The 14,711-nt window shown below is 35.7% G+C and overlaps 4 protein-coding genes across 9 annotated transcripts in view; 2 read left to right on the top strand and 2 right to left on the bottom strand.

Annotated features, from left to right (window-relative positions):
• The window catches only part of LOC118739671, a 29,539-nt gene extending 19,263 nt beyond the window's left edge, over positions 1-10,276 (bottom strand). For 2 of the 5 annotated variants that reach the window (XM_036471144.1, XM_036471143.1), the window contains exons 1-2: positions 9,389-10,276; positions 5,703-5,787 (exon numbers count right to left, since the gene is read on the bottom strand). In XM_036471144.1, the coding sequence (XP_036327037.1) occupies positions 5,703-5,787; positions 9,389-9,440 (137 nt within the window). In that variant the 5' untranslated portion in view covers positions 9,441-10,276. The remainder of the gene's footprint in view (positions 1-5,702; positions 5,788-9,388) is intronic. The other 3 variants (XM_036471141.1, XM_036471142.1, XM_036471145.1) reach the window with 3 other exon arrangements.
• LOC118739670 overlaps positions 1-14,711 on the top strand; it is a 339,105-nt gene that overhangs the window by 127,428 nt on the left and 196,966 nt on the right. The gene's annotated exons all lie outside the window — the stretch shown is intronic.
• LOC118739680 (short transmembrane mitochondrial protein 1-like) overlaps positions 1-14,711 on the bottom strand; it is a 397,003-nt gene that overhangs the window by 214,741 nt on the left and 167,551 nt on the right. The window lies entirely within an intron of this gene.
• Positions 1-14,711, top strand: part of LOC118739672 (ER membrane protein complex subunit 4-like) — a 394,927-nt gene that overhangs the window by 215,238 nt on the left and 164,978 nt on the right. The window lies entirely within an intron of this gene.

Below are 14,711 nucleotides of genomic sequence, written 5' to 3'. Positions count from 1 at the left end.
TTGGGTGCGCTAGACAAGCCCCCACATCTCTTAAAACTATGCTAGAGTAGCACTGCAATAAAATTCATTAAGGATACGCTGCACATTTGCTCGTATTTATATTTTACCGCATATACATACGTGTGTACGTACATAAGTACATATGTCTGCATTTATAAATTTAATTAACTCAGATTTTTTAAGTAAATGACAAGATAATGGCTACCCTGCAAGAACAGTGACTATCATTTGACAAATCATTTGAATGGCAAGACTGATAGAGATTTCTGTCACTGGCTACCTACAAGTTTCCATCAAATTCTAAAGGGCAGTGTGAAAGATCTGATGTAAACTTTTGTGTACAAATTCTTCCGTCTTCCTCCAACTTATGGCCTTATTTTATGGTAAAATGATATGGATAAATGAGAATGTGTTAGTTTCCATCATACAATTCTTGTAGGGTATGCCTTCGTCATTTCCACGTGTTGCGTCTACGCGCAAAGTAACGATGACAATAGTAAATATGTACATATCGCACATCGTCTTCAAAAGAGACACAACTCAAAATTTTGCATTTTTGAAATTATGTACTAAAAATGTACACAGAGCTTTTATTTACCTTTCAGCAAAATCTGGAGCAAATTTTTGTTATAATTTGTTAAAAAAACCCTAAGGTAAAGTCGACCTTGCCAATATGATTAACATGTGCTTCGAAATAGTTTTTCGCATTTTCTGACGAACGTATTATTTTGAGTTGTGACTCTTTTGAAGACGGTGTGCGATATGTAGATACAAACAAATGCATGTATGTATGTATGTATATGTATAATAATAATAGATTGGCGCTTACACAATGTGGTAGAGTTTGGCCGAGGTTTTCCACCGAACGGCGGTTGTATTTTTATGAGAAGCCTTTTCATGGCACCTCTAACCACTACACCACAGCAAATCAAACTGGTTCAGAATTTGCGTCGAGCTGTCTAGAAAAGGGGCGGTACTGGTTTTACGTCCATTCCAAATCAGTGGGACTCATGTATAGAAGGTGAGCTTAAGCTCAGACTTAATATTTACACAGATGAAGTGTGCTGAAACTCAAGAAAAATCTAGTCTGTGCTTAAACTCACTTTTTATGCATGAGGCCCAAAATATTTAACTGTCTTTTTTATCAGGGCGACGCCCTATGAAGTGGTAATTACCCCCCACACCCGCAAAACTGTAGAGCTCGTTCGAAACTGGTTCCATTCTGGACAAATCTAAATTTTTTATGACGAATCATTTTTATGATTTTTTTTTATGCTGCAGGGTAGGTTTGTATGTACATTCAAAGTAGCTCTTCTATTTAAAGCAGAGATGGGCACCGCCTTCTCTTTAGCTTTATATATATTTCATATAGACGTTTGCTGAGTAAAAGCTCTATCTGCCCGTCGCTGATTTAGAGTGCACGCATGTAGTGCATACCAGGGATGGAATTTCAAAATTTCAAAATGTTCCTAATGGTCTTCAAAAATAGTGCCGATAAGTAGATGAAAGTGACACAAAATTAACAGCCTTATTCTGTATCACGAACGATAAGCAACACGAACGATTCGTCTGCACGACAACATCTCTGATAGCGATTTTATTACTCTATCGGTCGTCTTCGTCTTGCTTTTCATATATTACGTTACAATGGTCTCGGTTGCGTTTAAACCGGCTAGTCTGCTCGTTCGTAGGCGAAGCAGGTGAGCCGAATGTACTCTTCTCCTCTCTTCTCACCTCCTTCGCCTACGAGCCGAACAGACTTGAAAGCAAGACTTGACGTGTCTGAAAGGGGTCTTAACAGATTTGAGCTGCCGGTTCCCAATACGGGCTAAATTGATTTCTTTTCGAATGCCTTACTCTAATCGATCTAAATTATTCTATAAACTTTGAGTCTTCGTGCTGAATTTCTGAGTGCAAAGTCCATAACAATCATGCAAAACGAATTTAGGTATGTCTGCATTGGTTGAACGAAATACATGATCTTACATACACATAAATATTAGGGCTGTTCAGGATCTTGTGCATAAGCTCTTGCATTTGCATATTCGTTGCATTTGTTAATTCACAACAATAAAATGCACATGGTTGCCATGGCGGCAAGCATAAAATTTGCAAATGCAATTCCAACTGCAAATCCAAGATTATTTCCACAACATAATGAACAGCCCTATTGTATTATTTTAATGCATTTCGTATTCCTCGTTCTGGGAATAACTATACCTTAAATGAATCGCTCAATCACTGTCTCAAGCACACGAACGAGTTGGGTGGTGAGTTGGATATACATACATACGTACTAGGTACATACTATCGGAAAGTAAGGATACTTTTAAGTCTAAATTGATTGCATTGCTGCATTGTATTTATTGCTCGTTATTGTGAATTTTTAAGATTGTTTCAAAATTACTAAGCTCCTAGTGAATAGGGTTTTTGCTAATTTTTTTTAGAAAAATGTCAATAGACGTTTTTTAAAAGTTTAAAACAAAAATTGAAGTACGAAAACAAAACATTTTTGATGTAAAAAAGCCAAAGGCAAATGATCGTGCAATCGTGACAAATATGCTTCTTCAATCCAATCACGAAAAACATTTTGTTCAAATTTTTCCATACAAGTTCGCTGTATTGTACCAATCGTGTGACTAGAAAAAACTTTTCGTCCCAATATTTTTTTTATTTTGTACCCAATAGCCCAATATAAAAAATGTACAAATCTGCACAAATATGCCGATCGTGTGACACTGCCTTAAGAAATTAATTTTTTGAAAGACAATATGCAAGGATTCTGTACCATTTCCAAGAAAAATTTGTTTTTTCCGCTTTGAGCGGCCTCTAAATATTTTGGGATTTCGAAATAAAATAAAAAGGGTACACATTTTTCGATAGATAACAATCTTGCGCATCATAGATGTGTAAAATCAGCAACGCTAGCCTCTGAACTATGCACACCCCGTAAACTAGCATTGCTGACTGACTATGCATCGATCGATGATGTGGATTCGATTCCGGCTTAAGTCTAAAAAAAGACGTCTGATGAGATGTGGTGATCTCCGAAATAACAGCTATAACTTCTACTGCTTGGACTTTTTCGCTTTTTCCATATTTCCTAAAAAACAAATCGTGGTATAAAGCTCAATGTCTTTTTCGTTAAACATTTTCTCAACTTATTTCACATTCATTCCTGTTTCATATTGGGATTGATCAATAGTATATCTATTGTCGATTTTTTTATTCACAAAATTTCATAAAGTAATAAAATATATAATAGGGCAATTCATATAAACGCGTAAATGCCTCGTTACCACGTCAACCTCGAAAACTTACTTAATTTTATATGGAAACCCGGTTTATTTACAAGGTTTACACGATTACGAGGCATTTACGCGTTTAAATAGATGAAACCCCCTAATATTTTCTTTTCAAAAAGTGTTTTAATTGGGTTTTAGAAGTAAATCAAAATAATTGTTTTAGAAAAAAATATAGTTTTCGGCTCTAAAAAAATGCGAGTTAATTTTTTTTTTTTATTTGATGAAAGGTAGAGAATTTAATTCCCTACATACAAAACTACACCCGATTTTTTTTATTTGTCATATTTAATCGTTTATAAAAACAAAATTGGGGAAAAAAATTATTTCATTGAAAATTATAATTTTTGCGTGCGCTTACCCAAAAATGAAGATAGAAGGCTGAAATTTTGTCATAATTATACATACGTATGTACATACATAGGACAACTCAGACATGATTATTAGTTCATGGAAAATTTTATACGATCAGTTGAGTATTGATGACAGTTCCGTCTTTAAGCCACAATCAGCATATCACAATTTATTCCTAAACTTGTAAACTCTTTGATTATCAAAAATTTTCTTAATGAGTTTGACCTAAAACTACGACGAGTTTAGCTATTCTCTGATAAGAATCAAAAATTTAAAAGTGTTATTAATTTGTTGTGTTTCATAACAACTCTCTAACCTTGAGAAATCAAATTTGTAATAAACTTTTAAATTTTACTATAGTAATTATAGCTGGTGAAAATTAGTATAGACTATTTTTATTTATTAGTATAGACATGTGTATATCGCTTGTTAACAATACTCGCCAAATTTTCAGCCAGACTAAGGTAATTAAATTAATTGAGGGATTCACAACGGTATCGTAAATGTCGTATTGTTGTATGTCGTAAACTTTAAAAGCTTAAATAAATGTTTAGAGAACTTGAGACCACAACCAACTATTTTTTAACACTGCGAAAATGCATAATACGACTTTGGTGGTACTTTGCGAACCCAGTTAATACATTTTTCCGACATTCAACAATACGACACTTACGACACCGTTGTGAATACCCCAAATGTTCAAAAATACATACATTCGCACATATCAGCTAATGAAGCGCTCCATTTTATAACAACTGCACTTCGTTTAAAACAGTTAAATTAAATTGGATGCGCCAGCTAAAATCTTTTAAATAACCAGTATGTACTTTGAGCGGCTCGAGTGCAAGCTTATTAGCAGAAGAAATGTGTAGGTACCCGTTTTAATGACGGGAAAATATTGTGAGTTGCCAAATCTTCGAAAATAATACATATATATGAGTGTACGTTAGGGTGGTCGAAAAACAGTAAAGTCGGAATTGTAATGCTCACACCCCCTAGGATTGTTCTATATCGAAAAAAAAGTATACGCCTATTTTTTTTTTAAAAACGCTCAAAGTTTTCCATGTATTTTTATATGGGAAAAATACAATTTTTCGTGGAAATGGTTTAGGATTCTTGAAAATCAATATTTTTCGATCGGAAAACTCTGGTTCTCTTCAGCCTACTTTAAATAATAATACCCAATTGTTTATTTAACCATTTTTTAATACTGACGATTTTTTATTGGTCGCCCTATTGAATTTATCGGGGTTTTTGGCGGACCTATAATTTATAGTTGCGATAAGAAAATGGTTAAATAAACAATTGGGTATTGTTATTGGGAATCTCCTGCAGATAAGCAGAGTTTTCTGGTCCAAAAAGTTTGATTTTTAGCTATTCTATACCATTTCTACGAAAAGTTGCTTTTCCCCATATAAAATACATGGAAAACTTTGGGCGCTTTGAGCGACCTCTACATATTTTTTGATTTCTAAATAAAAAAAATAGGGGTATACTTTTTTTCGGTATAGAACAATCCTAGGGGTGAGAGCATAAAAATCCGATTTGACTTTTTCACATGCATTTTTGGACCACCCTTGTGTACGTACACTTAAATATAAAATTGATAAGCAAATTGTTTGCTCAGGCAGCTGTTAACACAAAACGGAGTGCAACAACAGAATTGATACGTCTACACGTGTACATATGTGTACATACAAGTTGTAAAAATATTTTGAATAAAATCCATGTACATACATATGTACATATGTATAACTGAAAAGACTGGGCCAAAAGAAAATAAATAATACAAAGCGATCACCTCACCGAACAGGTTAATTTCATATTCAAATCAAAGGCAAGTTGGTCGTTGGAATTTCACCAGCGTTTTTAAAATAAACAATAAATATGTGTTAGGTATGTATGTATATATGTACTATGTACATATACTTGAGCATATGTCACATAGAATCATATGTACATACATACGTATCTGTCCAGAAATTCGCAAATATTTATTTTGGTTTTTTAAATATAAAATAAAAATAGCTTTAGAATGCGACTTACTTTTTCTTCTCCGGACTATTTAGATCAGATGATCTGCGACCGCTCTCCTTGATTTCAAACAGCTTCTCATAATTTTGCGGTACACCTGCACGAAGAAATTAGAATAAGTCATAACAATTTAGAAATCGCCATACAAATAACTAAATAAACATCGTTAGCCTAAACTAGTTACGAACAGAGGGTGTGTCTATAAATTTAGTGCGTGTGTGTATTTTTGGGGTGGTCCAAAAATGCATGTGGAAAAAAATAAAGTCCGAATTTTAATGCTCTCACCCCCTAGGATTGTTCTATATCGAAAAAAATATACCCCTGTTTTTTTCCAAAGAAAGATCGCTCAAAGCGCTCAAAATTGTTCATGTATTTTATCTGGGAAACAAAGTTTTCCTTGAAATGGTATAGAATACTTGAAAATCAATACTTTTCGATCGGAAAACTCTGTTTCTCTTCAGAAGACTTCCAATAATGATACCCAATTATTCATTTTACCATTTTTTAATACTAACAATTTTTGATTGGTCCCCCAATTGCATTTTTTCGGGACTTATAAAAAAGAGTTATTATATTATTATTGGAAGTCTCCTGAAAGAAACAGATCGAAAAATATTGATTTTCAAGATTCTATACGATTTCAACGAAAAATTGATTTTTACCATATAAAATAAAGGAAAACATTCGGTTTGAGCGATCTTTAAGTGTGAACCCACACCGAAAACGAAAACGCGTTTGTTCGTGTCGTATAGAGCTAAATATTTTTTGGTTTCAAAATAAATAAAAAAATGGTGGTATATTTTTTTCGGTATCGAACAATCCTAGGGGGTGAGAGCATTAAAATTCTTTAACTTTACTTTTTTTTTGCTCACCCTAATGTATATGCATAATTGACTGATCGATTATTTTATTAGCGATATTGCAACCCTAGTAGATATTCGTTTCCTTAGCGCCAGTTTTTATGTGGAATGAACAAATATTCAAAACAAAATCAAACTTAATTGGTCAATTTATTTTTGTTTTTGTTTGCAATATCACCATCCATACTATTATTGTTATTTATACGGTTAAACTATAAAACCGGCAAGCAATAAAAATGCATAAAGAGACAAATAAGAGAGTAATAGCGAATTGGACACAAGCACACGAGTAGCGATGTTCACTCTACTTATGTAGTTTTACATTTTTAGTTGTTCACTCTTTTAGCCTGTAAAAGTTTTACCGATGTTACCCTGCAGTAATCGCGCTAGTTCAGAACATGCGCAGAACTAGCTCTTAAAGAGGCGATCCCAACGCAATGCGCTTTCAACTGTGTCTTCTTAATTGGCGATGTCCTACGAAGTGGAAATTGCCACCTCTGCAGAACTTTCGAACTAGTTCTGAACTGGTTCCATTTTCGACAATTCTGGGACAATAAGTTTTTTATAAGAAAAAAATTTTAAAATTCCTCATTTGAAACAATTGGTTCAGCTGTTCTTTGTATTTCAGTCAAATTTGGAAAGACTTAAGATTCTGGGATTTTTTGAACTAAATATTTCTTTAAAAAATGCTCTAGGAGGTACTAAATTTTAAGTATCGAATCAAATTTTCAAAAAATTAACAAGGCAATTTGCGAATACACAATAATGAAACTGAATTTCTTTAAACGATTTGTGATGTTCCATTTATGAAATCTAGTTTTGTTTAGTTAAGTATTATTGAAACGGTTAATGTTATTCTATTTTAAATTAATCGCTTTTATTATTTATTTTTAATAAATCTAAAAAACCTTCCTTTTTCTGAAACTTTTGTTGTTGTTGTTGTTGTTGTTTCGTGTACAACAACTCCGCCCAGATCCGCTAGTCCCTCAATCGTTGTCGTCAAGCTCAACTAACGGGAGACCCAAGAACCGTGCTTCTATAGGGTCCGTCCATAGGGACAGAGATGTTAGTTGAGTGGGGTTTAGTGGGCATTCGAAGTGATTTCTTGAGTCGTGGGGTGTCTCTCCGGATGCCGGCACTCGTTGGGCACATCCGCATCTAGTCTGCTACGAGTTTAACCTGCTGCAGTAGCCAGAGTGAAGTTGGGCTATTGTGGTCCGAGCTTCCCGAGGCAGACGAAGCTCTGTCTCGTCCACGTCAGGTGGTTATGTGCCCAGAACGGAATTCACAGGTCGGGAGTCTACTAACTTGGGATCGACTCCCTGTGAATGCCGCTCAAGGCTTGTCGATATCCTCTCGGGTCCAGAGGTTGCTTCATGAACCCCTGGACTTCGTCCGTCAGTTCGTATATATATATGCCTTCTGACGTACCTTGGCGAGGTCTTCTCTGCAAGAAAGTGTCTGTGCAGGTGCCCATGTCTGTGGCTCCCTACTAAGAATTGCTTGCAGAGCATAATGTTATGCTCCCTTGTGGGGAGCATTTGCGCCTCGTCATGAAGGTGATGTTGTGTCGACAATAGAAGACATCCGGTCGCTGTCCTGTGTGCTGAGTTTTGAGTTGTCGTAACTTCGTCCACTGCGTCCTACTAGTCCCCGGCGACCACACTCGCGCTGCGTAGTTTAGAACCTTGTTAGCCTTGTATGTTGCCAGCAACGTTTCTTTGTCTTTGCCTCAGGTTCTGCCGGCCAGCGAATTGAGGACATTGTTGCGGATCTGTACTTTATTAACAAGGGCGGTTGTGTGCGCTGAGAAGGAGAGCAGGCAGGCGAAGGTAACTCCGAGGATTTTCGGGTTATTCGCCGTCAGAATCGGTTCCATCTGGGGGTTGAGGGAGCTTAGAAATATAAAAGTTAAGCAGTGTTGGGAAAAGGACACCGCCTATTTGATTTTCATGGGTTTGCTCCATTTGTCTCTAAAAATTACTGACGAGTGTCGACCACTCAGATGACTCGCTGACCACCGTTTGGGTCCCTGTGGGAGAGAGGAGGCCTCTATATCTTCTAGTAGTGTGGAGTAACTGATGGTGTCAAACGCCTTTGACAGATCCAATAGAATTGTTCTCTCACAGGGGCGGTTACGGTTTAGGCCACGTAATATCTGAGTGTTTATGGCGTTAAATGCTGTTGTTGTGGTGTGAACTTTACGGAACCCTTGCTGATGCTTCGCTGCGGTTCCTAAAACGTGCTTACAGTTTTTTGTTCCAAAATACAGTTTTCTTCGGAAAATTTACAGTTTTTTTAAATAACTTTCTGGCAACACTGTTTGGGGGCCTGTTTTTGCTAGCTACCTAACAGCACTCAACATATCTACTCGTACAAAGTAGCTGGAGCTGGTAGCGAGCATGCCTGACCTCCACATCTCAACCGCATGGCAGTAGTGCCAAAGAGTGTGTGAGTGCTGCCGCCAACGCAATGTCAGAGTATTCTCGAGAAAACGAGCATTTTCCGTACTTTACAACCCGATAGAATGAGCAGCAACAGCAACAGTAAGAGCAGCGAGAGCAACAACAAAATACACTCATTTCACACCACACTAGCAAAACATGTGCTATGGTTATGACGGGCAATGGGATGTGAGGTGTGTGGTTAACGTATTTGAATGCCTCGAGATTTTTGTGTGACATAACAACTTTTATTTCGTTTCACTGGCATTTGTAAAAAGAAAACGATTGTCCTTATTGATTTCAGGGACATGCAACCGCTAACGGTTATTGAACTGTTAACCGGAAATGTGATTTTTGTTATTTCGAAAAAAAATATACATAATACTTTACTAACCTCGGCGTGTTTTGGCGACAATCTTGCTGGGGCCTTTGGATACGGTCAACATTTTACGGATGCTCGCACTGCAAAAAATATCGGGCCGTGGAAAATTTTCACTTGCACTTTTGTGTCGACCGGCTACAGGGAGGCGATAGAAGCGCGTGATTGTTGGCAAAATTTTCCAATTTAAATGCGGCAATGACGCTTTGACAATCGCCTTCAGAAAATTGCACTCGTAACCGTCGCGCAATTTAATTCTTTAATTGTATGTATGTATGCTCGAATGTAAATTTCTTTGCCCTTGTCTCGTCCCAACGACCGCACTTGTCCTTAACTCTGCCACTGCCGCTGGCCTCAGTGCACGATACAGTAATAGCACTGCCCTTTGTTATTTAATAAAAATGTGTATTTATTAAATTGCACTTATTTGTATAAGTTATTCTCTCTATTTTGGTATTATTTACCTTTTTATTGTGTTTTCTAACTTCGACGTCGAGAGGAAAAAAATTCACTTTAATTTCATCACAACTTCAAAACATTTCAGAATCTTTATATCACAAACACTTTCGTATGCCTTTACTCTTCGTTAGCCACTTTACATAACATAATTCGGTATTTAGTGCACTTCCACCAAAAACTTCTTAAATATTGTTATGTAGCTGCTTTGTTGAATGAAAAACAACGTGCTCAACCAGGGGGGCGGCTGATTGGAGTTATTTTATTATATTGTATAATTCACCACTACCACCACTTGGTCTCTACTATATTCCTACTTAGTGAATAAGTTCTTCAATTTATCTCACCGCTTCGCTTGAGTATAAGTAGGTACTATGTTTAATTTAAAGTATATCACCTCAACCTATATAGTTGTTAATTTCTCAGCATGTGAAAATCAACTGACAGAATTGCCGGCCAAACACCCCACATTATACGCCGCAGCAATAGTAGTATGTATCTCACAGATATGTGCCACTTATTTTGAAAGTGGCATAAGTCACTTCATACCTATTTTGGTTAAATGGCCGGTTACTTGTAACCGGGTGCAACTGTAAATCGTTCTATTTTCATAAACTAATGACAAACCCTTTTCCCTTTCGTTGATGCAGTTGAACGAATAACCGACGCGTTCATATACTAGTAACAGGTCATTTAATCGCAAGAGGTGCGAAGTGACTTATGCCACTTTCAAAATAAACGGCTCATATGTAGGAAAATGTTGAATGCATCTCATGCGCTGTGCTCTCCCCACAACAGTAAGCCACACACATACTCATACAAGCAATCAAAAGTCAAGTTACTCACCTTTTCTCCACCACCACCCGCTGGGGTATATAATTCTCAACTTAACGAAACAGCTGTTCTTGTGTTGTGTAATCAAACATGCCCAACGAAAATCGGCACTGATAACAAATCAGCAGTGATGTTTTTTCTTCAGTGTGGTTTATGTAAATGATGAGGTGAATAGTGAAGTCTCCCACCTTTTTTTTTGAGCGGGAAGTGGTTCATTCGAAACGTTATGCCGAAACGTTTGAAAACGCATACTTAGGCCTTCTGTTGTAAGTGGAGATTTCGGCCCCCTTGCGCCAGAAACATCAATGTGTAAAAATTAAAATGTTGGGAAATCAAGTTTTAAAGTCTCTTCTGATGAGACTTTTATATGTACTACGTTTATGCGGCAGAATTCGTGAATTCTTCATTTGATGAATTCAAAAAGGGTTCCGTTTATGCATAAATCGCGAATTCATGAAATGCGGTTTTTTTGAAAAAGTGGCAGCACACTAGCGAGGGACTAAACAGTAGGGTTGTGGTTTTTTGGCTTTTTTTTGAATTCCCTAAGGCGTTGGTACCAAGAAATGAGCCACGTTATTTTTAAATTTGAATTCATTTTATATTCGAACAAATTCGCGTAACTTTTCCAGAGTTTAAAATCATGGTCTTGCCACGTCCATGCTCCTCAACCACTTACATCGATTTAAATTTAAAATAAATAATTTCTAAATGTTTCCAATCAGTGGACGTGGTAAGAATACAAATTAAATTATGTGGCTTTATATTCCTGAAGAAATACTTAAGGTTGTTTAGGTGCGACAGGAATTATTTTGTTTTTACTTTTTCTTTTAAATAAATACTATATATGTATATTTGAAGTGTACTATATTTTTTCAGATTTTTTTGAAAATGTACCTACTATATATATCGAGCCCTAACCGCCAAAATAATGTAAGCGACATTTTTTCAAAATTTTCTTTTTGATGCAGAAATATTCCTAGAGCATCTAGATGCATTTCTGCATCAAAAAGAAAATTTTGAAAAAAATTTCGCTTACGTTATTTTGTCGGTTAGGTTGCGATTTTTTAGAAAATGTAGGCAACCCTTTTAGCAGCAGCGACTTATGGCCGGTTGCTCAAAGCCTGGTTGACACAATCTCCGGTTAAACATCTTTATCGACGTTGCCGGCATCGTGTTATATGCATGGAGTCGAATACGTCAATAACGATGTTAACCGGAGATTAATGTCAACCAGGCTTTGAGCAACCGGCCCTAAGCGTCATTTCCCTACAAGATGATCATTAACGGAAGTTCCATTAGGGCGAGGATATTGAATTTAAGTATGTAAACGGTTGCGCGCTGTCACAAATAAAATAAAATAAAAAACACATTGTTCATTGTATACATGGTGCCAGTAAAAAGATACATATCGTTACCTTAATATAGAAAGGCCCTATCTCACAACGACGCTGAAATACAAAAAGCCGTAACTAAGCAAACATCCGAAATGCCCGCTTCGATTGATTATGATGTATTTCATCGAATTATGTGTCCCAAACCATTTTAAGCAATAAAAAATTTTAGTCAGTTACGGCTTTTTTGCATTTCAGCGACTGTATGAGTTAGGGCCTTTCTATATTAAGGTAACGATATTGACCTTGAATGACTTCGTAGTTACATATGTTTTAGTTAAGATTTCGCGGAGGCACGAAAAATTTCCATATGGGCTGGGATGTGCTTCTAAGAAACTTGACAACCTTTGCAGGTAGAATTAGTGGCAGTTCGCAAAATGCCAGGATATTAGGATTTCAAATAAATTGTATGCTGAAAATTCGTTATGTTTCTAAATAGAGGTAGACAGGGCAAAGCGTCAAAAAGGCGTTAGTTAACCTTCTGTGCATATGTATGTGGGTGCGCTTAATATTTCCCAAATTAAATAAGCCCACATAAAACAAGGACAAATAGCTGAAAATTCTCTAAAGAAAAGGTTGCCGTGAGTACATACTACTTGTATGAAAATAAATAAACGGTATATTCTATGAAACTCCAAAAAAAATCGTATATAAAGAGTAGACAATTGTTATATTTGTATTAGTTAACCAATAACTCTTCCCTCTGCTGCAGCTGTAATACCTCAGCGGGAATAGGATTTGCTGGTGTTTTAGAGGTAAATTATACATTTTCATTGAAGTTCATGACTCATAACAAGCAAACATTTTTTATTTTGCAGACTTTATTTATTGCACCAAATACGTTACAATGGAATGTTATGCTTTAGCCTCGGGATTACCTGGCTATTTTAAGCGTATGAATATAAATCAGGTACATACGCCATCACCGACAGTTGCTAACAATAACGGCTGCAGCAGCCCACCTCCCCAACAGCAGCGCAGCGAACCAAGTAACGTCAATACAATGCCAGCAGTGCACAGTCCATTGAATGTTGTTACACCACGCACGACACAGTCGCTTCCGACTGAGCTGCGCAAGAGGAGAAAACGTTGTCAGGAGAGATTACATCCATACGCTACGCCAAGCAATGTTAAAGCGCGTAAAAGTTTAAGATTTTAGAAAATCGGAATCGTAGAACCGCAAGGGCAAAGGCAATATAACATACTTATACTATACATAAGTAGTTATTAGATATGAGAAAAAAATATATATATAATTTGCGTAAAATAACTCTAAATATATATATATATATATACATACATACACACATATGTATATCTTTCAAACAAAAGTAGCCCTGATATTAAAATCGTAGCGGCTTGAGAAGTATCTTTGTAAACTAAAATTTGTATTCTTTTTAATTTGGTTATGAAAATGTATCTTAATACAATTTAAATTCCCTACATACATACGTACAACGAACTTCTGATCCCAAACGGGACATGAGAATATCTATAAAAATAAATAGAGAAATTTCAATTAAATGTGCTATTTTACTTAAGTAACTACTAATTCTACTGAGACTTATTTTGTGGCGTTCCAGTGTACATACATAAGTGAATAAAAAAAAATCAGAATATGAGATAGGCTGAAAATATTTTGGATTGTGAAAATCACTTTATTTTCTTGAAAATCGTACTTGCTTTATATAAAGAAAAGTGTTTTTAGTTGCAAAATCACTAATCATATTGATTTTCTCGACAAATCGATTCACTAAAAAAATGATTTTTATATAGGGTTGACGAATCAAATCACAAACAAATTAAAATATTATTTGGCCGACAAATCAAATCGTAAATATAAATAAAATCATGCACGCTAATAATTAAAAATCGTGCACAATTTTTATTTTGGTTATTTAATAATGAATTTTATACAACATTTCTTTTAATAAACATTCTATATTTCGCTCAAAGGAAGTGGTAACGTCGTCCAAAGTCACCAAACATTAAACATAAGAAAAGGACAATTTAAGTATTTTTCAAGATACATTTTCTAAAATTACGTGCGAAGGTGTATATTTTCTTGCTTTGCAATTAAAAGTTAAAATGGATCTACTCTTCGAAAGTCAATTTTCAAGAAAAATTACTTAGAAGTTAAACGGGAATTCGAACAAAATCAGTAGGTCTTCTTTATTCAGCCCATTTCAAACTTAAAATATTATTCATGGACTTTAACTGTTATAACTTTTATTAAAAAATTAGTTTTTATGAGTTATTTAATGAGTTTTTATTTTGCTCCAAAGTTTTTGATACGCTGAATCTGAATTTCCGAGAAGCGATGTTAATTAAGTACACATTTTTATCAATTTTTTTCGTATTTTGATTCAGAGTGGCTGCCAAATTGTTGACAAATTTCGCATACGACAAAATTGTACTGAAGAAAATCCTTCGTTTCTAATAATTAGGCGTAATTAGGTTCGTTCGCGTAGCTGTTAATTGTTCATGTTTAACCAAAACTTACAAGTTTTTGCGTTCGCGTACGCAAAAAACTTGCAAAGTAGGGGAAATTGAGAGAGCAAAGTGACATTTCATTTTGAGGGGAAGCTGCTGGTTTCTGCTGGAAAAATTTTTGCCAACAGGAAAACAGCTGATCAAAAACAGCTGGTTGGCATTTA

Source organism: Rhagoletis pomonella, unplaced genomic scaffold (assembly GCF_013731165.1).
Source record: "Rhagoletis pomonella isolate Grant_MI unplaced genomic scaffold, Rhpom_1.0 Rhpom_scaffold_00005, whole genome shotgun sequence".
NCBI classification, from domain to species: Eukaryota; Metazoa; Arthropoda; class Insecta; order Diptera; family Tephritidae; genus Rhagoletis; species Rhagoletis pomonella.
Note: the sequence above shows the minus strand (reverse complement) of the source record. Positions and strands in the feature narration are given on the sequence as shown.